This window comes from Podarcis raffonei, chromosome 3 (genome assembly GCF_027172205.1).
Source record: "Podarcis raffonei isolate rPodRaf1 chromosome 3, rPodRaf1.pri, whole genome shotgun sequence".
Classification (NCBI taxonomy): domain Eukaryota; kingdom Metazoa; phylum Chordata; class Lepidosauria; order Squamata; family Lacertidae; genus Podarcis; species Podarcis raffonei.
In genome coordinates, this window is record NC_070604.1 from 71,844,326 (window position 1) to 71,871,003 (window position 26,678).

At 40.3% G+C, this 26,678-nt stretch overlaps 1 protein-coding gene across 1 annotated transcript; it reads left to right on the plus strand.

Moving 5' to 3' along the window:
* Positions 1 to 7,033: 7,033 nt before the first annotated feature.
* SLC22A3 (solute carrier family 22 member 3) lies at positions 7,034 to 26,263 on the plus strand. The gene is made up of 11 exons (XM_053382330.1): positions 7,034 to 7,710; positions 13,037 to 13,140; positions 14,296 to 14,450; positions 16,026 to 16,194; positions 17,455 to 17,572; positions 21,241 to 21,338; positions 21,442 to 21,656; positions 22,705 to 22,813; positions 23,552 to 23,664; positions 24,380 to 24,500; positions 25,938 to 26,263. The coding sequence occupies exons 1-11, from the start codon at positions 7,297 to 7,299 to the stop codon at positions 25,990 to 25,992; spliced, it is 1,671 nt and encodes a 556-aa protein (XP_053238305.1). The 5' UTR covers positions 7,034 to 7,296; the 3' UTR covers positions 25,993 to 26,263.
* The last annotated feature ends 415 nt before the right edge of the window (positions 26,264 to 26,678 follow it).

Sequence of the window (26,678 nt, forward strand, 5' to 3'; positions counted from 1 at the left end):
ATTTAACTCAAGTTAAAAACTATAGGCCTATTTCACTATTGAATACGGACTACAAGATATTTGCGGGAATTTTAGCGAAGAGATTGAAAAGGATACTAACAAGACTTATACATAAGGATCAAGCAGGTTTCCTACCAGGCAGACAAATGAAAGATAATATAAGAAATATAATTAATGTCCTAGAATATCTGACTGCTAGGAATGATAAACAAGCAATTTTAATGTTTGTGGACGCTGAAAAGGCCTTTGACAATATTATATGGGAGTTTATGTTGAAAAATTTAGAATATATGGAGGTGGGGAAAGAGTTTTTCAATGGTATAAAGGCAATCTACACAGAACAGAGAGCTAAATTGATAGTTAACAATGTTATTACTGAAGATATAAAAATATCTAAAGGAACAAGACAAGGTTGCCCACTTTTGCCATTGTTATTTATAACGGTTCTGGAAGTCTTTTTAAATGCAATTAGACAAAACAAACAAATAAAAGGGGTGACAGTGGGTCAAAATGAGTATAAAGTTAAAGCTTTTGCCGATGATTTGGTAATGACTATGGAAGAACCAATAGAAAGTGTAAAAGAGGTATTGGAGGAGATGGAACAATTTGGAAAGGTAGCTGGATTTAGACTGAATAAGAGAAAGACCAAAATGATTGTGAAAAATATGGAACAAACTAAGATTGAAATAATGCAGCAACAAACGGAGATAGAGGTGGTGAAAAAGGTAAAATACTTGGGAATTTGGTTATCATCCAAGAATATTGATTTGTATCAAAATAATTATATTCTGGTTTGGAAGGGAATAAAAAAAGATCTGCAGGTGTGGGGCAGAATGAAATTATCATTTTGGGGAAGAATATCCACGGTAAAGATGAGCGTACTGCCAAAGATGTTATTTTTATTTCAGACTATACCCATTATAAAGGGTATAGGAATCTTCAAAGAATGGCAAAGAGTGATTTCAAGGTATATCTGGCAGGGGAAGAAGCCAAGAATAAAATTAAAGTTATTGACGGATGTAAAAGAAAGAGGTGGCTTCGCCCTGCCAGATATAAAACTATATTATGAAGCAGCATGCCTATGTTGCTTAAAATAATGGATAAAATTAGAAAATAAGGAATTATTAGATCTTGAAGGTTTTGATAACAGATTTGGTTGGCACGCGTATTTATGGTGTGATAAGAAGAAAGTTCATAAAGGCTTTGGAAACCACATCTTCAAGAGTTCTTTAATAGAAGTATGGGATAGATACAAAAATATATTGGAGCCAAAAGTCCCACATTGGTTGTCTCCATTGGAGGTAATGAGTGTTAAGAAAATTAATATGAGAGGTAAATGGAGTACATATGGTGAACTGGTAATTAAAGAAGGAGGAAAATGGAAACTGAAACCATTTGAACAAGTCAAAGATCATGTATATGATTGGCTGCATTATTTTCAAGTAAATGAAATGTTTAAAAAAGATTTGAAAGAAAAGGGTTATGTAGAAAAAGAATCTAATTTTCAAAGAGACATAATAAACAATGAATATAAAACTCTGTCAAAAATGTATAAGATGCTGTTGGAATGGCATACGAAAGACGAAGAGGTTAAATCGGTAATGATACAGTGGGCAAAAGATTTTGGGTATAATATCCAATTTGATGAATGGGAAAAATTGTGGAAAGAGAATATAAAATTTACTGCATGCACGATATTGAAAGAAAATGTTATGAAAATGTTTTACAGATGGTACATCACACCTGTAAAGTTAGCAAAGATGTATAAGACGTGTAACAAATGTTGGAAATGTAAAGAAAAAGAAGGGACGTTTTTTCATGTGTGGTGGGAATGTAAGAAAGTGAAAAGCTTTTGGGAAATGATATATAATGAAATGAAAAAAATGTTAAGATATACTTTTGTAAAAAAACCGGAGGCTTTTCTTTTAGGGATTGTAGGAAAGGATATAAGAAGAAAAGACTGTAAACTCTTCCAATATGCAGTAACGGCAGCCAGAATCTTGATGGCCCAGAAATGGAAACAAGAGGAAATACCGACGATAGAAGAATGGAGACTGAAAATGACAGACTATGCGGAATTGGATAAATTAACTGGGAAAATCAGATACACCAAAGACCAAAAGTTCATCGAAGACTGGGGAAAGTTTGTAGATTATCTGAAAAACGTATGTGGCGTGAACACAACGCTAGTGGGATTTCAAGAGGCACTGTAAAAATAGAGAAGTATTGTTAATATGAAATAGTGGGAGAAGGGAAGTATAATGGCAATACGAAAGAAGGGAACGTGTAACCAAAGTTATAAATATGGATGATTGTCAGAGACGCTGAAGGAAGTTCAAAAAAGAAACAATTTGTTGTATTTTGGATAAAATTGTATAACTGTTTGGAAAATCAATAAATTTATTTATATAAAAAAAAGAGAAAATATAAAAATGTGCAAGTGGATAGTTACATGGCATTTTAGCATTTATCCTTATTCTTTTCACACACACACACACACACACACACACACACACACACACACACACTCCTTCTCAGAGCCTGCATTATTTGATGTGACCTGCTACCCCACAATGTAGCCTATCTAACCAGTTTTAGCTCCCCAACAGAGACTGCTTGACAAATTAAATGCAGCTTTGTGTAGATCAAATGCCAGTACTTAGTACACTTTAAATTGCTCCTCTTGCATTCTTGTGCAGGATCTGAAACATTGTTAATGAGTGCCAAATACCCATCGGGAGCAGCCAGCAGGGAGAGGAAGTATCACACACCTGGTTTCCTGGTTCTGGCATCACAGTGCCTTACAATGAACTCAATTCCAGGTTCCTTGATAGAGAAGACAGTCGAGCTACAACTGTATATCCACTTACTTAGGATTAACCCTTCTGAACTCAGTGGTTCTTATTTCTGAGTAGACATGTGTAGGATTGTGCTGCCAATGTCAGTTTCCCAGGCATAAGGTCAATTCTCTCTCATATTTAATATAATATCAGGTAAATTTGCAGCAGCATACTTCTTTTCTTTTTGCATGGTTATTCAATCATATTTTCCAAAGGGGATAAGGAGGGGTGGCTTAGGGTCTTCTGTGACCTTTATTTTTAAAGTTCCTTATTTGGAAATATAGGGACAAAAAGGGTGTTGGGTTTAAGTTTTCCTACTCTTACTTCATTGTATTTTAAACAATTTTTCAATTTTGTACCTGCTGATTTTCTTCTTTGTGTGGACAGGCGGAGTCCCCAGGTCCCGAGCGGCCCCCCCTGTCATGTGGAATAACGACTCAAGACAACGTGCTATGGGATTAAATTGGCCACAACTTTATTAAATTTCAAATGTGGGTAGACCTTGGCTCAGGCATTGGGCGTTCTCCCTCCCCAGTCCCCAGCCGGGGACCTAGGGAGCATCAGGGTTATCCAGTGTTTGTGTGGGGGATGGGCCAGCTCTGGAGAACATATGTTCAAGCAGAGATAGCCGCCCCCGTTACGCCGCCACCGCAGGGGAGAGCAATGACGACCTTTCGGCGTACGGTCAAAGCCTCTGTTCAGAAACCCCTTAAACGGGGAACCCTGGTATCGCCGCTGCAAGAGGAAGATGGACAAAAGGATTCCGCCCAAGGCCTGATACTGCCAAAGTTGTGACGTCTTGCTACGGGAAAGGCGAAACCTGCCAATGCAGGGAAATTCTTTTCCGGCCCTTTGACAGCGACCTTGATGTAGCAGCGCCCGCATACCTGTGAAGAAAAGTTAACCTGCAAAACCTGTGAAGAAAGTTAACCTGCAAAATAAGGCATTAACTGAAGGTGGGTAGGGTGGGAGAAGCTCTGGAGCCAAGTGAGGATTCCCAGGTAAGATCCTCCCTCTATTGTGTGGGCAGGTAATCCCTCCCCCATCTGGCCTGATCTCCTTGGCAACGCTTCCCCCAGGTGGGATTGGACAACTGACTGGGGTAGGCGGAGACCTCCAGGTATCCCACCTGAGGGAAGGCAAAGCCAAGCCTATGCTGAATGGAGCTGCTCCAGATCCAGGGGCTGCACGCGTCCACGCAAAGGTCGCCCCCCTTTTATGCGGGGAGCGGTCATTCTGAAATATTTTAAGGTTGTTTCAGGCAGAGAATTTGAAGTGGTAGGCAAACAGTGGTTTAATTCCATGCTTGTTCTTTTCTCTGGAATTGCCATCATTTGCTTGTTTTCAAAAGAAGATCTAGACAACGTGATTGCCAAACCATGACATTCCGGTATTTTCTGTCTTTTTCTCCTGTGGTCCCCACCACCAAGGTCTCATTTGTAGCATTTTTTAAAAATAGCATAACATAATTGTGGTGCCAGTGTGGGCTGTCATTGCAGTGGTGTTTGGTTGTTTTAAAAACACACACATTATTTTTTTTTAGAAAGTCAAAGGAAGATTAGATGGAAAACATTGGAATGTAATGACTTGACAACAATATTATCAGACAAAACATTCTTGGGATCTTTTATTGTGCGTTTAATTGAAGTTTTCTTTTCCCTAACATGAGTTTAACACTGAATCCCTGACTCTCTTTTATCTTTCTTTCCCATTTTAGCCTTCTGCCTACAGATGTGCCCAGGGATTCCTGTCCTTTTACAGAGCAAGTTTGTTATTACTACTATTCTGTAATGGCTGGTATTTACATCAGCTAATGGAATGGTTAAAAATAGCTTTAAATCCATGGAAATAACAACATTATGCTTTCAAAAGGTGGGAACCCTGTGGATACAGCTGATGGAAAAATGACATTTCCCATGTCTTAGGGTTAATCTACAAGTTGTTATGCTGACCCCGAGGCGTGGGATATATCTAAGTCTATCCAGTGTTGCCACCTTTTGGAAAAGAATTGAAAAGACAGAAGAAGAAGGAAGAAAATTGAAGTGATGATGTAAAAGAAGGAAAAGCAACCTTTTCAACCTTTTTCAGTCCATGGCTTCCTTGACCAACTACATTCTTTCTGCAGCACCTCTGTGGGGCTCAGGAGCCCAGTTGTGTCACCCCTTGCCTGCAGAGATGGCAGCCCCTCACCCCTTTTCAAACACCCTCTCTTGTGGAGTGTTCCCTCAGCCTCCTCTCTTCTCCCCTCTCCTTGGGAGTCCTCTGGGCATCTGCCCCTGCTCTCTGAGCTGCCCACCCCAAAGATAGGTGCCTCCTCCCACTGCTCCACAGAGGCCTGGGAAGCCCTAGAGGCACCATTCCCCTGGGGCCGGGGTAGGTAACCTAAGGCCCAGGGGCCGGATGCGGCCCATTCACCTTCTCAATCCAGCCCACAGACAGTCCGGGAATCAGCATGTTTTTACAACAGTAGACTGTGTCCTTTTATTTAAAATGCATCTCTGGGTTACTTGTGGAGCATAGGAATTCTTTAATTATTTCCCCCCCAAAATATAGTCCGGCCCACCACATGGTCTGAGCGACAGTGGACCGGCCCACAGCTGAAAAAGGTTGCTGACCCCTGACCTGGGAAGCTTGTAGCCAGAGCTGCTGCAACAAACAGTTGTGCAAGACTTTGGGAGGCAGAGATGTGAGAGGGCATCAGAGGAGGGAGGGAAGGAAAGAGGGACAGAGGCCAGTGTTGCCCACGGCACCCCTGACCTTCATTCCAGGCAGCCCAGGGTTCCATGGCACACTTCTTGAAAACCACTGGTCTATCTACATTGCCTGTGCATAGTGACTTTGCTATAGTTTGTTATATATTTTATAAGACAAGTAGAGCCCTGTCTCCTTCTCAAAAGAAGGCAGTATTGCAGAACTTTGCCTAAATATTCTCCACCATTTTTTGTGGTGTCTCTCCACTCCCACCACCTTTAATGTCCTGGAACCATGCTAAATTTGGGGCATTGCGGAGGGTGCAAAATGACTGCCAGGCCTCCAACCACAGTAGTGGCCACTGCCACAAGCAAAAATCGAAACCTTTTAGAGGAACCAAGCAAGTAGCTCTGCTACTTCCACTGGCAAGCCCCACCCCTCAGAAATCGTTGGGGCTTTTCTCCTCCCCTTTCCTTGGATAAATTTACTAAAACATTTCTGCCCCCCCCCCCCCGTGCACCACAGTTTTCCTGCCCACAGAAAGGGTTGGGTAATTTTGAATTGTTAATTTGTGCACTGCTCTAGTTAAATAGGAACAACTTTTAATTAAGAAGCATAAACACGAGAAAATGACAACATGATAGAGCACACACACCCAAACCATTTTTGATTGTTGTGGCAACACTGCCAATTATCTATCATAGATAGAGGACAGTCAGTCAGCCTGACTTGAATGTTCCCTTCAAGTTTCTGTTGTTCCATGCTTGGTCGCATGGGTACCCAGTGGGGAGGGGAACAGCCTCCTGTGCCACCAAATGAACCACAATTCCCATATTTCCAGCATTCATTTTTGAGCAATGTGGCAAAAAGTGCAGGCACCATTCTCCTCATTTTTTAAAGTGAAAAACTTGCCTGCTCTCACTTTTCAACTACTCATGTTTATTTATTCATTTGCCCCTTCAGTAAAATGTCTTGTGGATGCCCATGATCGCTCCTCATCTTCTTAGTGGTGACTCTTCTAGCTACCTTTTCGCTTCACCTCTTTTCTCTTTCATTTTTCTTCATTTCCACTGTTTCTAACTGCCAGCAGCTGATATTCTCCGTGTCTGGTTCCCCCTCACACCACTGGACCCACATTATAACCTCTTGGCAGTAACCTATGTGGTTATCTATTCCAATTATCAACTGAAATAAGTTAATTGACCACTACAATAGCAAGAACCCAAGTGTTTTGGGGAGGAAGAAGTTTAATGGATTTTAACAAAGTGGATCCTTTCCCATAATTTCTGTTTAATGTGACAAATCTGGATTAATTTTTATGGGAAACGACCACAGTTCTGCTTTATATTCTGCTGTTTGCATGTCCGTAAAGAGTTAACCATTTTGATTACATAATCTCTCCTTTGGGTAGACAGAAAAAATATATACGCCCCCTTCTTTGGGGCAGCATGCGTGCCAAGTGTATAGTGAAATCCTACAGTTCTGTGCGTAAGCATTGTGCCAAACTGACAGTACAACTTGTGTGTGTGTGTGTGTGTGTGTGTGTGTGTGTGTGTAACTTTGCTCTGCCCCGGCATTGCTTTTGCTACTTGATTGCATGTGTGTGTAGCTGAGGGAGACAGAGTGGAAGACAGAGAAAGAAGAGAGAGATTGCGCGTACATGATTTATAGGAAGCACCGGCAACAGCCACAAAGTTTGAGAGCTGTTGACGCTGTGTCACCTCTTGGATTCATCTGACTTGGGGGAGGGGAGGAACTGTCTACAATGCCGTCTTTTGAAGAGTTTCTAAAAGAGGCTGGGGAATTTGGAAGGTTTCAAAAGCGGGTCTTCCTCCTCCTTTGCCAGACTGGTATAACCTTTTCCTTCTTATTTGTTGGTGTTGTGTTCCTTGGCCGGGACCCAGAGCAATATTGGTGTAGGGTTCCTTATGCATCTAAATTAAGGAAGCAATGTGGATGGACATTTGAAGAGGAGTACAACGTTACCATTCGAGCTTCAAGTCTGGTGAATGATTCTTCCCAGTGCAAGAAGTATGACATGGAGTGGCATAACACCTCTTCTAGCTGCACCAACCCACTGTCTCATCTTACCAGCAACAGCTTGAGCAATGTGTCACTTACAACGTGCCGCCGGGATGGATGGCTCTACAAAGAACCTCATTCAACTATTGCCAGTGAGGTAAGAGAATTCAAAATACATCCTCCAGCCATGTTTTCATTAGCAATACAGGACTATAAAATACATATAAGTAGAAGGCTGGAGTGCAAACTATGGTGGGTTGACACAGATAATTAATCTTCTCCACAACAGCAATTGGAAAGTTTCATAGGTAACCTTAAATAGCAGCGCCAGTGTTTAATGTGCTTAATATGTGAGCAAATTCCAACACTCAGCCATTTCTACTGACTCTTCGAGATAGAAGAGTATAACGAGAGCTATGGCATTTCAGATAATGGATGGGCTAATAGAATATATGTAAATGACTCCTCTTGGAAACTGAGCCAATACAGTTGTATAGAAAGGCAGCACCAATTCAGATAGACAGTGTATATATCTCTGGCTGAATTTCTTGTCATTTATCATTCGACAATACATTAGGAAGGGAGTGTGGCTCATTGGTAGTGCACATCCTTTGCGTGCAGAAGGTCTTAGATTTAATCCCTGGCATTGCAAAAAAGGATCAGATAGTTAGTGATGGGAACTAATTCTACCCACTGCTGCCTGTCAGCAAAACTGGGCTAAACAGACAATCTGACCTGGTACAAGGCAGTTTCCTGTGATCTTAAAGTTGAAAATCTAAAACTGAGTTCAGATCAATTTTATTATTTTCAGCCATAAAAAAGAGAGGGGAAAGTAACACTGTGCCAGCAAGGACATTTATAAAACGAGAATAACTGAGCAAACGTCATAAAACACCAACAATCAAGTATGAAAAATGCAGCTAGCTGTGTTGGTCCATTAAGAATAAATCCAATGCACAACAACCACTTAATATTTTAGGATGGGCTGAAAGTCATAAACAGAGCAGTAGCTTTTGAGTTTCACAAAACTTTTTTTAGACAAGTTGTAGAACAACAAGAAAGAGGGTGGGGGAAGTGAGCAAGAAGGTGCTGCTGATATAGGTTACGGTGGATATCCATCTGTGATATGTGAATTTTGGATGTTGAAGGAGGCTCTTTGCAAACTAAGGAAGAGAACCTAAACCAACTTGCCCATTTAGGATTTTAACCTAAGTTAGTTTGCACCAAGAGATCTTAAGTTGCACCAGAGCATAGTGCAATAAAGAAGCAATGCCTGTTGAAAATACAAGATATTATTAAAAGGTGCTCAAATATTCCTCAGCACAGACTGGAACAGATGCAAGTCCTGAAATAAAGAAAAGTATTGCATTATTTATCTTTCGTATTCCTAACTCATCTCTTGCCTGAGGTAGTGACCTCATCGCAGATTGCAAACTACCTAAAACACAGTAAATCAAATAGAACAATAAAAGCAACTGATTAAATAATTAAACAAACAGTACCAGCGTTAGAACAGCATTTATTTAGGGAGTAGTCTATAGAAAGCATAGTTACAGAAGGAGCAGACCAGGTATGCAAGTTATGTCACTAACTTTCGTGATATTAGTTTGCACCAGAATAGTAAAAGGGAACCCACTTTTAATAGTATCTTATTCATATTACACTTGTGGACTATAACTTTCCAGAACTAGTTTTGTTCTGTTTGAATTAGATCTGGTATACATTTTAAGATAGAAATAGAAATAGATTACTGTATTTTAGATATTGTTCATTTTCTTTCCTGGAGCTCATATCAATACATTCTTTAGATAAATACAGTAGAAATTGTTTTGCTGAAATGTTGGTGGTGGAGGCAGGAGAGTGATTAGAGAATGAGAAAAAGGACAGTGATCTTTTTGATTTAATCCTGCTTTGGTTGTCTGTGGTAACATTTTGTTAATCATTAACACTGAAATATGACAGATTTAAGGACAGGTGGATTTGGTAGCATTAGTAGCTGCTTTCAGACACTGCAATGAACACAGGAAGCTGTGTTATACTGAGCTGGGCCATCAGCCTATCAAGCTACTGTATGCCTGAGGTCTTCACACTTTCCCAATCTTGGGTCCCCCTTTAGTCCCAACATGCATTTAGGGACCCATGTCTTCCTTTGGTTATTTGCATGGTGGTAATGTTGCTGTTGTGACATACCTTATGTCAGTCTGCGGACTGATGTTTGTTCAGATTTCAGCAGTAAACAGTGGGTTTTCCCAGGGAAAGTTGCAGGACAAAAAAACCCCTCTTGGACTCTTGACTTGAAATCATGGAACAAATGAAAGTATGGATGGGCCCATAGTTTCTTATTTTTCCAGTCTTCAGTTCTCAAAATTTCTGTGCATGTTTACTTGGGTAAGTCTTGCTGTGTCTGATGGGGCTTAGCCCTCAGTAAGCAAGCACAGCCTTAATGACTAGCTTAGGAGTAGGCTTGCCCCAATCTCCTAGCACAAGGAGACAGTTCTTCTACACTTGTAGGTGAGGAATCTCATGCCCGAAGCCTAGCCTTGTCCAAAGCCTAGGCATGAAGTTTTGCCTCCTCCACCCTTGACTAAAAAAAAATGCATTCAAGAGAATTATAGTGTTGTGGCAGCAAATGATTTCCTGTGTGCATTTTGAGGTAGTACTGTTGGGTTAATGGCTAGCTATCTTGTTATATAAGCCAGCTACCCCACTAGACAGCTGGCTGGCTGGTCAGTAGATGACAGTTCTCTGAGAGCAGTAGCAGGCCTCCAGGAGAGGGCACAGAGAGCTTCTAGAGCAGCGATAGGGAACCTGTGGCCCTGCAGATGTTAGACTACAATTTTTCCATCCCTGACCATCGGTTCATTCTGGCTAGTGGCTGAAGTATGAAGGGTTCTTCATCCAGGTCCCAGGGTGTTTCTCCCCTAAAGCCAGAGTCAAACTTCTGGAAGTACTTGCCAAGCTCTGAGGTCAAATTACGCCTGGAGTTGCTTTGTTTTTGCTGTAATCTTGACACTTGGTCCTCCATGGAGGATACATTTTGGTCCGCTGCCTGCAAACACTTTCGCTCTGCCAAGTTAACATTTGCCAGATTAACATGCCCTTTGTGGGAAGATAATTGGTTTCCTAGAAGAAGAAATGCAGTTGTTTAGAACATACTGATGTCAGCAACATAATAAAGTCCTATATGAAACATTACTGTTGCTGTTGAAGCTATTTTAAGGGCCAAGTACTACATTCCCCATCGATACACAGACCTTACTTAGCTCTAAGGACAGCAGGATTTATTTATCCATTCATGTATATACCGCTTTTCATCCCAGAGGTCCTCAAACCTTTTTATTAATACAATAAAATGACAGCAAAATGACAGCAAAATAAATCAATTGTCAATCAAATACAAGAAAGCAACACCCCCTCTCAAAATATTAATTGTGTCAGTGTTTTAATATAAATAAACAATTGGCAAGGAATCTTGGTATTCCATTTAGATATTTTTATGGTTTCTCACTGGAGTAGATAATATTTATTTTGCACATGTTTAGGCTATAAGCATTTAACTTCAGAAATTAAATTAACCCATCATAAACAATCCTAGTTCCATGCTAACTGAAACCACTTCTATCCATTCTAATGAACATACTGTGAATTAGTAGATTCTCTTCCTAGTACATATATAGGCCCATGTGTCTGTTGATTGTAACATCACCTACAATTAACCCTCCTTCATACATGCTATATAACCTACATACCAAAAATGATGCAAAAAATCTACACTACACAAAGTTAATGTGCAGATCTACCCCATGTATGGATCTTACCATGCTAAAATGTAGCATTCAAATATGGCTAATTAAAAGCATTGGTTTCAATGGGTCTACTCTATGTATCAGATACCACCCTTAAGGGGGAAAAACACCCTAACATACCAAATAAAAAACTGAGTAATCCAGCATGGGAACTGGCCCTACTAAAAAAATGGGACTGTTTAAATGTGAGACTAAAAATAAATAAATAAAATGCTATGGAGTGCTAAAAAGGAGTTAGTTCTTGTTGGAATTGCTCAGATAATCAGTGTTGGAATTAATTATATTCATTATTTTATTATTTTAATTTGTGATCTCAGTCAAGGATATAACGGTGTGTTGAAGAGTTTAAGCTCTTCTCATGTTGACGAAGCAAAAATCATGCTCCTAAATAATTATGCATTCTCCCAAATCTGTCTATTGCTAATGCTAGTTTTATTGTATTCATGCAAGTTTTCAGAGACTGAGGTCACTAGTTCTCTACGACAACTGGTATTAATCAGGCTATCCCACTGGAATCTTGGAAGTAGATTTGGGTTAAATCCTTCCAAAAAGTTATTTCATGAAATCTTCAGGATTACAAATCAGAGCACCGAGATGGAGACTTGCTTAGCTCTTCTAAACTTTTCTTTTTCTTGGATGTGCTCAAAAAGGCGGAACCATTTCACTCACAGCACTCAGTCAGGAGATAGCTGTTGAACACTGGAAGAACAAACAGTGTTTATCTGTGATGTCTTAGAAGTACAACAGAGTTTAAGACATGTTTATCATGTAGATGATATGGTATCAACCAAAGTTAGCTCAAGGACTGACAAAGCCAGATGGTTTCTATTCAAAGTGGCATTCCCCGCCCCCCCCCGCCCCCTGTATCTTGTTCCTGGCAAGAATGTCACAGCAGGCAAGACATGGGTGCTAACAATTTGTTTCTTTAGTTACATTTCGTCACATTCTGTCTTCACTTTGCCTATCATTCCCTCCATTTTGCCCCCATTTCTTATATTTTCATTGAGGCCTTCCAGGGATGATCCTCTGAAAAACAATGGCCAACCCTACCATTAGACAGGAAGATGGCAGCCTCAGGCAGCAGGTGCTTGAGGTGGGGAGCAGCAGCAAGTTGTTGAAGGGCAGAGCTCTTTGTGCTACTAGGCCTGCCGTTCACCTTCTAAGCTAGCCTGCTGACCTCAAATATGGTGGAGGATGCTGCCCCATTACCAGTATTGGCTTGTGTACATGAAATGGCGGAGGGGGGGAGGCACCATCTTGTCTTTTGCCTCAGGCAGCAAAGATGTTTTGGACCCAGCTTCATATGATTCTTTTATGACATCTGTAGAGGGTAGGACTTCACAGGCCCAGCCACCATCAAAATATGATCCTAAATAGTTTTATAACTTTCTTAAATTGAACATTAGTTCTATATAAACCTGGCATAGTTTATATAGAGACTGTCAATTCTAATGTTTCAGTTCCCTTTTAAAAAAGACTAGGTGTATCTCTAGTCACAGAAGGCTTTTTGCTTCAGTGAAGGTTTCTGTGAACAGAAAAAGGAGGGAGGCAATTTTTACAGTGATTCCCTTTCTCCTGCAGCCTCCCTCGGATATTGTTTTCAAGACTGGAATCTTTTGTCAGATAAAAACTTTATCTTCTACGGAAACTTATTGTATCTTTTTCTTCTTCCCACAGTACAACCTTGTTTGTGAGGACAGATGGCTAATAGATATGACACAGTCTCTCCTCAATCTCGGTTTTTTGGTTGGAGGATTTTACCTAGGCTACGCTTCAGACAGGTAGAATTTTCTTTTTTAACCAAACTACGAACCATGTCATTCTTCCACTGCAGACAGGGCTGCTTCACATATTATTTTACTTATGTGAGTTGGTGTTTACATTGTATTAGTACTGTACCCAAAACGTCTTCCATGTTTTTTATCCATTCTCCATCAACTCATGTGGGGAGAAAGCATTTGAAAATTGTCAAAGGTGAAAGAAAATTTCAGTTAAATTTTCATGCATGAAACGTGGAGGGGTCGTTGCAATTATTTTGATGTGGCCAAGAGGTTTTGTGAGTGTCTCTTCTTTCCTTCTACATTCTGCAGCCTTCCCAGGTGCTCACATTTTCTGAAAAACCTTTGGTGTCTTCAGCTGGCCTTTCCTGTTAGCAAGGGAAGCTGGAGAGAGGTTATCTGCTATGCCCCTGACAACTGTTTGTTTTATTAGATTGCATATTTATTTTTAAAGACATAATTGCAGAGAGCTATTGGTGTTTTTTAAGCAAAAGGGAAGAAGCACACCAGCCTTAGGCACTTGGAAGCAAGTTACCCCAGCCTCCCAAGCTTCAGTTAAAGGCAGAAAGAGACATCATGAGCAGCTTCTTCCCATGGTGATTTTTCAGATCAGGAAATATGGGAGAATGTTTAATGAAAAGAAAAAGACGCTCACTGACACAATAAGGTAAACTCAACTCCACACCCAGTGCTCTTTTTCCAGAAACAAAGGTGCCAAAACTCACCATGAACACCTTCCTCGTTCTCTTAGAATGGCAATGGCGTCCACCTGAGAGGTGTTGGAACTGAGTTCCGGCTGGAAAAAAAGCCCTGTCCACACCCACCAAAATTATAAAGTGTCCCTTGAATGAGGCAGAACAGCAGAAGTCTCTTTCGTAGAGGAACGAAACTTTAGAGAAATTGGAGGAGAGTTTTCAGCACAGCACTTTTGTATGCCATTACGTGTGAAGATTAGGAAGTTTAGGAATATGTTCAGTCTGCCTTCAGTGAGGTGACTAGTGAGGGGTGGGAGTGTGAGAGAGAGCATCCCTACCATTCCCAGAGCTGGTTTGCCAACCAGGCATTGCCCAGGAAGAAAGGCCCAGACCTTAAAAGCTCTTTTCGCACCAGGTAACCCTATTCTCTCTGTTTTACTCTCTCACTCTCTGTTCTTGACAGATACGGCAGAATCAACATTTACCTCATTTCTTCCTTTGGGGCAGGACTATGTGGCCTCATAGTGGCTTTTGCACCAAATATTGTAGTATTTTCGATATTTCGCTTTCTACAAGGTGTATTTGGAAAGGGAACCTGGATGACAAGTTTTGTCATTGGTAAGACTTGGCATATTCTTCATTCTTCCTCTTCATACATGCATGTAATATGTGGGATACTAGATAAAAAGGGGGGATTTCTTGAATGGGATTATTATACTGTAGGCACATTGCACATAAAATCGATAGATTGCATTGTGAATATTGCTAAATTACTGCATGAAAGGGAAGGTTGATTATGCGGGGATTGGTTCATTTGAAGGCATTTTTTTCTGATAGTGCTGGTGGTGGAGATTTCCTCCTGATGTTAATAAAAGTTCCAAAGGAACCATTTCTGTCAAGATCACAGCAAGGGGAGAAAGGGTTAAACTCCCCCTCTCTGCCACGCTGCAGTCCTGATAATAATCAATCCCATCCCCAGCAGCTGCTACTTGAATGTTAACAAACATGCATATGAAATGCAGCAACACATTTAACCAGGTCACATCTCATTTGACCCCAGTTCATGACCCACCAGCCAAAATTCCACACAAGGTCCATGTACAGCAGCTGATCAGAGGCTCAATAGCTCTCCTGTTTTTGTTATCTGCCTCAGGGATGCAAAAACAATAAGTTTATTGAAGACAATAATGGCTTCTGAATTGCATATAGTTTGGTCACAAGCCGATCTAATATGACCCAGATTTTAAATAAGTCCATGGTTTATAAATTTAAGAATGCATAGAGATGTACCTAATTTGAGTGGTGAGCTGGCTTTAAAAAATGCAGTCACCATTGGTTGGGTTTGGTTTTTTAGACATACATTTTTGAGCACAAAGGAAAATAATTCATCACTAATTTACCACCACACTCCATGAGCCATTTCTGGTTTTCAAGGTGGGGAGGTGACACATAATTATACATTTAATTGGGAGAAGTGTGCATGTGGCATTTTAAAAGTTAAATCCCAAAACTAAAGGGGTGGAGATTATGGAATGATCACTCAGATTGTTGGTATGTACATCCGTCTGTGTTACAGTGAAGGTAGGCAGAAGTCAGCATCACTCAGGAGAAGAAAAATGTGTTCTTTATAGGACATTTTTATACATATGAAGCTACATAGGTGCTCATGCAATAGTAATAAGACCAAAGAATACCAACATGCACTATCTCACCAATGAATGAGTTATGGGCTCAATTCAGATACAATTATTTTGGTTTAATAAACAATGACAGGATTTCTGTCAATTGTTGAACAATCTGGTTTGATTTCCTACTTTTGTAGCCAGAGATTAAACCAGTTTCCAAGTCTGGATGTAATGGGAAAGTGTGATTTAAGGCAATACATTGTGCAAAAGAATGGGGAAAATGAAAGGGGAGGAGGGAGGGATGAATGTCCAGGCTAACCACTTGTTCTTAGCCTAATAAACAATGGTTTGTTAACTGAGATAGTTATGTCTGAACCAGGCCATAGATTCATAACATCAGACATCTGTGACATTAATTTTCTTCTGCCAACTAATGTTAATACCAAAGCAAAATATCTCCATGTGTACCACAGAACAGTGACTTGCTATCATCACCCTATTAATGGTTTTAATAATGTGCAGGCTGTTTCCTTTCAATGTCTTTTATTTTGTCCATTTCTGTATTCAGTGACAGAGATAGTTGGTTCAGATCAGCGAAGGATTGTTGGAATTGTAATTCAGATCTTTTTCACCCTTGGAGTTGTGATTCTTCCTGGAATTGCTTATCTCATTCCCACATGGCGAGAGATTCAGCTAGCTACGACACTCCCCAACTTCCTCTTCCTGTTGTATTACTGGTAATTTCATGTTATTTTCTTTCTCGTATCTTTAGAATAATTATATAGTACATTATATAATTATATAGTAATTATGAGAAGTCCTCTGTCTGTCCCGCAGCTCATTAAATTGCCCACATCTACTGTATGGGAGCCATAATACTGACCTTCATTCAGAATTATAAGGATTGCTGTGATATGCCTTTGAAGAGCTTTGAATACTCTAAAGCACAATGTAAACAAAGTACTTTGTTTAAGAACACAGAAAGTTATCATCAGTAACCTCCTCCCCAAATTGTGCCTTTTTAAATATAAGCCCACGTCTATAAACAGTATACCTATTTGAACATATTTGAAAAAAGTTATGGCTGAATATAGAACCACAAGCCACAGATATAGTTTGTGTAAAATATAGACAAATAGGAGTGCTATTTACAAAGAGTTGGCCTATTTCTTCACAGTAAACTCAAAGTTTTTTCAGTTCAGTTCAGAATTTACAATCGATTCTGAAAGTTTCTCTTTTTTTTTAATAAATGTTTATTAGCATTTTCAATAATAAAACAAAAACAAAAATAAACGAAAAATAACCAACATACAAAAATAAAAACACATAAAATTTCCATTACTTATTTTCTTTTACCTTATTTCTCTGACCTCCTCACACCTCCCCTTCTTGTATTCCAATTTAAATTGTTTGCTCAGCAAATCCTTATTACTTATTTCTCAACCTTAACTTAATAATTTATTTTAACATATTATTATTTTACCTTTTCTCTTTAATCCATTTCCTCAATTTATTTTTGCTAACCTTATTTTCATTTAATTTAGTTCATTTTAAAAACCAATTTTGCCTTATCCAAACTTAAACATCAATACTTATACATCAATACTCATTCTTAAAACATTTTTCTAAGATTTTTCTAAGTTTCCAGGGATAATATTACAAGTCATCCACATAATTTATGTGCTTCTTTGTCCAACTATGTATAAAGAACGGACAGAATCATCAGCATTATGTGGGTCACTTATACCGGGCTTCTACTGTGTGCAGTGTCAAATTGTTTGCTGACTCCATGGGATGCTTGTTTCAGCCTTCACACAAACAAACACACATTCACACAGGAGGATTAAAGAGCTTCCAGCTTGCCAGGAAAAAAATGGAAGGCAGGAGAACCGCACAGGGATGTTGATTAGCTTCTTGCCTTCTTACAGGCAATAAATCTATTTGGTTTCTGAACACAGCTTGCAGATACATCCTCACCAGCGTCTCTACTTTTGCAGGGCAGTACCTGAATCTCCACGGTGGCTACTGACACGTAAAAAAGGAGAAAAAGCCCTAAAGATCATTCAGTCCATCGCCAAAGACAATGGGAAATGTCTTCCACCACATTATACTGAGGTACTCACCATATATGTGCTAAGAATCAAATGCCCCACTTTTAGCATCATCATGGTGTTAGCAAGGCATGTTCAGTTTGTGCTGTTGGGTTTTCTGTTTCTCGCCCTGTGGCCATCTAACTGTTAGCTGGAGGGTGGAGGAGATGATTTCCCCCATTTTGTACCTGTTTTTTTGGTATTAAGGGCTTGCTCTGGGGTGTGTTTCACTCCTGCTCATCTTTCAGATGTTGTGCTGAACATGTGCACATTGGCAAATTGGGCCATCAGGATATGTCATATTGGAGGCAGGTCAGCTGCATAGCTGTCAACATTTCCCTTTTTTAAAGGGAAATTCCCTTATTCCGAATAGGATTCCTCGCAAGAAAAGGGAAAAGTTGACAGCTATGGTCAGCTGTCAGATGTCTTGAACACACGCACGAACATTCACACACCATTTATACAGTGAATACACAAAGAAGAAAGACTGCACAGACTCATTCTGTTGCGTGCATATAAGATCCTGGCCTCTTGGGAGTGGAAACCTGATGGCAGGGCTTGCATGTGATCTTTCTTTCATTTGTCTTATGTACTGCGCTTAGTTGCTGTAGGTGCTTTGAAAACGTTGCTGTTGCTCAATTAGTTACCGAGAGAAATACTAACTATGCAAACAGGACAGTGGGCCACCACCACATCCAAACTCCTGGTTTTACTACACCAGTTGGTGCAACAGAGATGTCGGAATCAGGGCCCCTCATGGGAAGAAGAAGAAGGAGGAGGAGGAGGAGGAGGATTCAGGGGATCTGTAACTGGCCCAAACCTACACATATCCCAAAACACCCCTTTCGGGAGCTCTACACTGGCTACCACCAGTGGGAGGCCTGTCAATAATTGCAGGCCCCTGCCTGCTCAGACAGAGATCAGGCCTCTTCCAGAGCAGCAGTATTCTTCTCCAGGAGGATTGTTGGAAGTCTAGCAACTTAAAGGACATTTCCCTCAAAATATTTAGTAATGTTAAAAGCAGCAGATGCAGAATTCAATACTTTCCTTCCCCAAAATCAGAGGATCCTATACTATATCAATGTAAATCAACACAAAAAGGTGCTGCAGTTTTTTGTAAATTTCCTTTTTTAAACAGCCATACATGAAAGAGTTGCTTTTGCCATACATCTTCCAAATGCGTTGTCTGTCAGCCATATTGTGAAGATCATATTTTCATGTGATCAGATTACGGACAAGGGAATGTGCGGATTGCATGATGTCCATCTGTTCAGATTCTTCAGTTTGTTCAACATCTCAGTATTTTTAGAATGGTGACCTTGGTGTCCAGGCTAGTATTACTCTCTCCTCATTGTTCCCAAACATCCTAGCCTATATTTTTAAGTAGTAAAACAGCTGGGTGACCCTAATTTAGTCACAGCTGCAATTGCTTAGCCCTCAGTAATAGTCTAAGGCTTCTAAGCTGCACTTCGGAACCATTCCAGATCCTTTTGGATACACAAGTTCAGTCATTCTTGATTCTATGCCCAGAAGGAGAGCACGATGCTCCCGGAAGTGTGATAATGGGAGGGTCAAGTGCATTTCACAGGCTGTACTCTCAGTGGAGTTCCTAGTTCCAAGATTACATAGCTCTGCTTTTCAAAGCGAAGCTCTGAGTTTGAGAAAATCAGTTGTATCTTTTGTAGGCATGCTAATGCCCTGGTGGTGATAAACCTGCTGTAATGATGACGAGCTGTGTGGCATTGAACTGTGTGGTGTTGTAGAGTTGGTTTCATTGTAATTTCTTTACTTTGTACAACAGAGCATGCTTCTTCTCCAACAACAACAAAGGTGGGGGGAGAGATGAGAATTGATTGAAGCCTTGAAGAGAGGGAGAGAAAAACATGGCCTTTTATAGTCTAAAGATGCATCACTCTGCTTAAAGAATCAAAGTTTGAGGTTTATGACAGAAGCACTGAGTCTTTTTTTTATTTAGTCATTTTATTTAATCTTATATGTTCACAACAGCCATGTGAGGTAGGTTAGGCTGAGAGTTGGTGAGGGGCCCAAGGCTAGAAGTGAGCAAAATCAGTGCTGATTTGAGTTTAAAAAGTGAAAATGCACGTGTATTTTCTTTTCGTTTATCAAGGTTGACAAAATATTTTTGTTTGTGCTTTTCTGAGAGTTGCTGCCTATTCGGAGGGGAAGAGGGAAGTGGCAGGGAGGTCAGAATGGTGCCAGTGCATCGGGGAGCCAATCTGGCACTCTTACCACTGTATTTGAAGCATTCTGATCTCCCTTCTACCTCCATTCCAGTGTCTCTCTTCCCAAAAAACAGCAGCAGCTCAGTTGTCAGGAGGTAGATTGAGTGCCATGGCTTCACCTGCTGTGTGTGCATATATGCTGCTGTGCATATTAAGACAGCACCGAACAGTTTGGACAACTGAGTTCTCTAACTCAGTCTAAGGCAGCATCACACATAACTAAATATTGTCTATACTTCTTCCTGTTTATTCTGTTTCTGTTCCACCTTTAAATGACAAAAATAACTAGGCTATTTTACAATAAAAACATGAAATCTTAGAAGTACAATTAAACGCACGCACGCACGCGCACACACACACACACACATCATAAAGCAACAAAATAAAAACAGAAATAAACTCAAATAGAAGAACTCCCCAAATAGTAAAAGAACTCCCCAAATAGTAAAAGCCTAGCAAAATCAAAAAGTTACAATATTTGCTATCACGTGAACTAGAAAAACCAGAATGGCAACCTTTAAAAATAAATCATTTGTGCTAGATTGCTTTTGTGCTTTTGCAGTATTATGCAAATAGTTTCATATTTTATGTAAAAATATGACAGACAAAAATAACACTTAATGTTTAATATTAATGCTTTGATGAAAACTCATTTGGTTGTACATTGGATTTTGATCTGAATGCCTAACACCCTTATATTGTGTTTTTTTTGGGGGGGTTGCATATTGATGAGCTGTAGCCCCAAGTTACTCACGCCCAAGGTTCCTTGTCTTATTTGACAGCAGTATTTAAACAGGGTAATAAATATTCCTCCCTGAAAGTAAGCAAAATATTTGGTAGATATAGTCCAAGTATCTCCCCTTCTCCCCAAGGTTTTATATGATATTATTTGTTTAAATTATTTTATGAATTGTTCAGAGCATGTGGAACATCAAGCAGCAAATCTTGGCTCTCTCCACTTGCCACCAACCCGTACTTTTCATATTTTTATGTGGATGTTTCATTTCTATACCACTTCTATGTGTACAAACTCCTCTGAAGCCCTAAATGGCCTTGGTCCAGTATATCTGAAGCAGCGTCTCCACCCCCATCATTCTACCCGGACACTGAGGTCCAGTGCCAAGGGCCTTCTGGCAGTTCCCTCACTGCGAGAAGCCAAGTTACAGGGAACCAGGCAGAGGGCCTTCTCGGTAGTGGCACCCACCCTGTGGAACGCCCTCCCACCAGATGTCAAAGAGAACAACAACTACCAGACTTTTAGAAGACATCTGAAGGCAGCCCTGTTTAGAGAACCTTTTAATGTTTGATGCATTACTGTATTTTAATATTTTGTTGGAAGCTGCCCAGAGTGGCTGGGGAAGCCCAGCCAGATGGGCGGGGTATAAATAATAAATTATTATTATATTATTATTATTATATTTGGATTTTGGTATCTGTTTCTTTTACTTAGATCAGTCTCTCCGACAAGGAGGTTAGCAACCCATCTCTCCTTGAACTGGTTAGAACTCCACAGATGAGAAAGTTCACTCTAATCCTGATGTATGCCTGGTGAGTCCCAGCTGTGTTGCCTCTGTGGCTTTCCCCTTTGGCCTTTGCCATGCAAGTCAGCCTGCTTTGAATCTTTGCAGCTGTTTTTTTCTTCCTTTTTAAGGTTCACAAGTGCAGTGGTTTATCAAGGGCTTGTCTTGCGCCTGGGAATCATAGAAGGAAATCTGTATTTGGAGTTCTTTGTCTCAGCACTGATGGAGTTGCCTTCAGCTTTATTAATCTTATTGACAATTGACCGCATTGGCAGGCGCCCTCTCTTTGCAACAAGTGCCTTCGTGGCAGGTGCTGCGTGCTTAATGACCGCATTCTTGCCCAAAGGTAACCTTTTCGTTTTTATTTGCTTGTTTTACTTGCTAACTCACCCTTGTCTTTCAAGGCAGACCACAGGTGTGCGTGCGCGCACACACACATTTAAAAATATGTGAAACACCCCCCCCCAACCATATCTTGGAACAGAAGCTTGCTGAAATATGATTTTGCATTTCTTCTTGGAAATAATGGCAGACTCCAGAAAAGCTTGCACACACTGCTTTGTGACCTTATATTGAGTCTTAATGAAAGGTATTGTGCTGCTGTTGCTTTTCATTTTCTTTCCTAATGAGCGAAACTAGGGTTGCCATATGCCCAGGATTTCCTGGACATGCACAGAATACAGCAGTTGACAGTAGTGCCCAGACAGAAATTGGATTAAATGTCTGGAAAAATCCAGACATGTGTCAGCCATCTCAACAGTGCCATTTTTGCCGTTTTTTTTAAAATAAAAAATAGCTCAAAAACAGCATTTTTTGCGATTTTGCCAACAACTTTGCCCCACCCCCACCCCAAAGAAAAGTTCAACAACTTTTCTTTCGAGATTTTCACTTTTTGAAATATGGCAACCCTAGAAAACTAATGGGGAATCTCTGGCATTGCTTCACATTGCTCTGCTTTAAAGCTAAATTGGCAGCTGCATAATGAAAAGTAGTATTTTAGTGCCACCTGCTGGTAAATGTGAAATGTGAGTAACGCTGCTAATTATTTTCAAATCTGGAGGTTGCATTTCTAGTTTATTTATTGTTATTGATTAAAATTAAATACCTTCCCTTAATATTGGGGCAGGTACCAATGGTGAACAAATAATATCTCTTTTAAACTTTCATTTTGTCCATTCATAATCAAATGATTCTCCACTTCTGACCTCATTTGAGTAGAATATAGCACCACTTATTTTGCTCATTTATCCGTGAAGAAGCTTTGCTGAAGCAACAGGGGTTAGATGAGAAGGATACGAATTCATTGTGAAATGGATCAGGAATAGGATCTTGATTTTTGGTTTCCATGGTTAAAGAAATCCTTTTAGTGTTTCATCTGCATGTATCCTCCACAGATATACCATGGCTAAGTACATCATGCGCCATCTTGGCAAGACTGGGGATCACCATAACTTTTGAGCTTGTCTATCTTGTGAATTCTGAATTGTATCCTACAATATTCAGGTAAATGGAATAAGCACTTTGGGGGGGGATCCACATAGTTGTGGGCTTGGGTTGGGGGAGGAAGTAGCAGTGGAGCAGAAATGATGGTTAACCTGACAGATGACATCAAGCAGTGAAGTGGCTCGTACATGTGCATTGCTAACCTATGCATGCCTACTCAGAAGTAAGCCCCACTGAGTTCATTGGGACTTAGAGTTGTCCATCAAAAAAAGTGGGAGTTCTATTAAAAAAGCACTGGTAAAATGATAGAGAAAATCATTTACAAGGCAGTCGCATGCCACAGTTTGCTCAGAGTCTAAAATTTACAAATCCTCAGTTCACAGCCCTGCTCTCCAGTGGTTTGAATGAGGTCTCCTTAGCATTCCCGTATAAAAAGAGCCAAAGGAACCCCAATATTTCTAGGTCTAGGACATTCCTAAAGAAACATTTCCAAAAGCAGTATATGAATGTGGTTTAACCACAACTCTGGGGGTGAAGGAAGTTGGGATCCAAAATATCTGGGGTGCGGCAGGTTGGGGAAGTGTGGTCTAGAACAAAGTGCATTCTTGCTATTATCACCTTTGCAAGTGCCTGTTGATAGGCTCTTATACCCTGACTTAAAGGCCAAATCTGCAGTTCAGTTAAAGAAAGCAAACCAGAGTGGAATGGAGGTATCATGTGAAAAGTAGGTATAGTATAGCATCTTGGAAGCTAGTGCATAAATCCTGAGTAATATATTCTCTTTTCTTTCCCCTATAGAAACTTTGGTGTTTCGTTGTGCTCAGGACTGTGTGACATAGGGGGCATTTTAGCCCCATTTCTTCTATACCGGCTAGCAGCCTACTGGTCAGAGCTGCCTCTGATTGTTTATTGTAAGATATTGTTTTAAAAGTGACCTCTTTTCAAAGATGGTTCTTCTTATTCTGATTCTTTCAGGAAGTAATATTGAGATTGGGATTCCACACTCACTACAGTTTTGTAGCTCCATTTTGCCATACAATTATCCCCCCGCCCCGAAGCAAAGTGTGATGCTTTCTCCCAGTGAATTTTCAGATCACCCTTCTGATACCATCCACACTGACTCTACACTTCTGAAAGCATCAAACAGGCCTGCCCTTTGGAGAGTTGTCAGGGGGACAAGTACAGCAGTGCCCAGTTCCTTATGTGTAATTGTGCTGGATAGGTACCAACACTGTATTGTGGGTAATAGAAATCCTTAACAATATCATCATTAAGTTTGTTTACATACTACTTTTATTTATTTAGAGAACTTGTGCTCTACTCTTTAGCCAAAAAGTCTCCCACACAATCAATTAAAACTGCTTACATAACAATAAAAACAAGATAGTCCCTGCTTGCAGGCTTTCAGTCTAAAAGAGCTGGTGCCCCTGCATCCATTCATAAACATCCACCCATAAACATGCATATATACACATAAACCACTCACTCCCCCCTGTCAACAATTAGTTAGGGCTTCCCCCACATTTTTTTTGTTCCCTGCCTGTGAACTATCTTAAACTGTAGTGTTAAATATTATTTCTCACTCCATGTGACATACTGTATGTTTCCTGCTTCACATTTTGACAGGTATACTTTCCATTCTATGTGGGCTTCTGGTCACATTTTTACCGGAAACAAAGGGCCTTCCCTTACCGGAGACAGTCGAGGATGTGGAACAACTGCCAAATGCCTGCACTGCTATCTACCCGTAAATAATCTCATACACTTTCTTGGGATTTCAGATGGTTCCTTCTCCAGACCTTTCATTAGCCTCAAGCACCAAACTGTTCATTAAATGTGTCCTTGCACTTGCATGTGTGTGCTTTAAAAAATCAAATATAAAGCATTGAGGGGAGCTAGTCAGATTGAGATTGGTGGGTGGGTGGAAGCAGTTAACCTCACCCCTGCACCTCATGCTGCAGTCCTTATGAAAATCCCTATTCCAATCTGCTGTTTCACCCCAGCAGGGAAGCTGCTATTGGTGCTAATTTACTTGTTGTGTTTATACCCAACTTTCCCACCACGCATAGTAGTGTGAGTTTGAGGATTCCATTGTTAACGGAGACAGGCAGGTTTCTTGGCAAGTTACCTAGTACTAAGCAGTCCTTTCTTTCTGGGGGGACGCATACCCCTAAACATTTTGTGAATCTAAGTTTGGCCTCATTGAGGGGCAGTATTTCAATATAATTAGGGAAATGAGAGTACAGTGGTACCTTGGATTACAGACGCTTCAGGTTACAAACTCCGCTAACCCAGAAATAGTACCTTGGGTTAAGAACTTTGCTTCAGGATGAGAACAGAAATCGCACGGCGGCAGCAATGGGAGGCCCCATTAGCTAAAGTGGTACCTCAGGTTAAGAACCGTTTCAGGTGAAGAACAGACCTCCAGAACGAATTAAGTTCTTAACCCGAGGTACCACTGTATCGCTAAACGTTTTTTTAAGAAAAAAAACACTGGTCCTAAGTATGGGTTGTTAGTATAAGAAAGGAAGTTGCTTTGTGCCGGAGGGCATATAGGTAGGCCCTCTCCCTCACCTGGCTGGTAGTGAGAAGCACAGTAGCCAGAGTGGTGTGAGAGAGGGAGGGAAGCTAGAAGCAGAGAGTGAGAGGCATGCTGTATTTTTACTGGAATCCAAGACTGTAACAATGGGAGACGCGAGACCTTCTGGGGTGTTGATGCCATGAGCCCCTCCATCGTGGGCTCAGGTTGTATCCATGTGTAAATAAACCACAGTCTCCCTCATTCCAAGGAAACCGAACCCAGGAACCCCCTGGAATATTTCACCACTCAGAGATTGGAGTGGCATATGCAACAATCTGTTATTCTGTCCCCATCCTCCCCACCGCATTTTATCCTTACAAGAATGCTGACAGAGAAGTGATGCTTAGAAACAGTAACTGCCCCAATAAGCCTCAAGTCTGAGTATGGATTTGAATCTGGGTCTTCCTAGTCTGATACTATAACCTCTACAGTATACCACTCAGCTCCCATAGCCGCTTCCCTTGTAGTGCTATCTTCAGCGACAGCGGTTTTCATCAAATATTTGCGTGATTTTTAAAAGCATACATTTCTGCTTAAATCAAAATTTTGTCCCACCATTAAAGCATGGCTTTTCTTTTTTTCTCTTTCCTTTTATCACCACAGTTTCAGCAGAAGGTGTGGGAAACAGAAACATCAGATTTCCAGCACATATGTTTGATCATTTGCCAAATGTTCTGAGGGCACCGCCAATCACCTGGCTTTCAGTCTGATGTCCAGTGGATGCCATTATTGTGCCAGATGGAGAAAATGGATCCTGTTTTTCCATAATAAAAATCCCTAAATGACACTTAAAGTAAATATAATATTTTTCTATGACTTTGGGAGTATGAATGTGTTTTCTGAGCCTATTGTTTCCAGGTGGGAAACTGTTATATGTGGATTTTGTAGAAGAGAAATAATTTCCATTAAATAAGTTGTTTTATTTGAAACTTGACTCTTTGCTTATGTCTGGGCCATCTGGCCATCCTTTATCTTCCCTAACTCGTAAGAGTAATTGTTTCACACTTCTGTTGGAGAAACAGGAAATACACTGAAGGAATCCACAACATGGTGATAAATAACAAGAAAAATATAGCATTCAAATACTCCAGTGGAACTGAATTCTTATTTCAAAGATACAATAAAAAGTATGTATATTTGTTGAGATGCCTTAAGCTAAGCCTGTTATGTTAATAACATACCCTTTGCATCTATTTGGTTTGATTTAGTTTATTTTCAAAAAAGTTTAATAAAGGTTTTTAAAAGGGTAAAAAGTGGAATAAAAATGGAACAATAAAAACAAATGAAATATACTAAAATCACTTGTTTTGCACTGCAAAGGATGCAATATGTGTAGTATGGATT

Excerpts from the sequence above, each read along its gene's own strand:
- SLC22A3 (XM_053382330.1), top strand. The coding sequence starts at position 7,297 with ATGCCGTCTTTTGAAGAGTTTCTAAAAGAGGCTGGGGAATTTGGAAGG. Across the intron at positions 17,573-21,240 it reads TTCCACCACATTATACTGAG|ATCAGTCTCTCCGACAAGGA; the intron begins GTACTCACCATA and ends TCTTTTACTTAG. Across the intron at positions 24,501-25,937 it reads GCCTGCACTGCTATCTACCC|TTTCAGCAGAAGGTGTGGGA; the intron begins GTAAATAATCTC and ends TTATCACCACAG.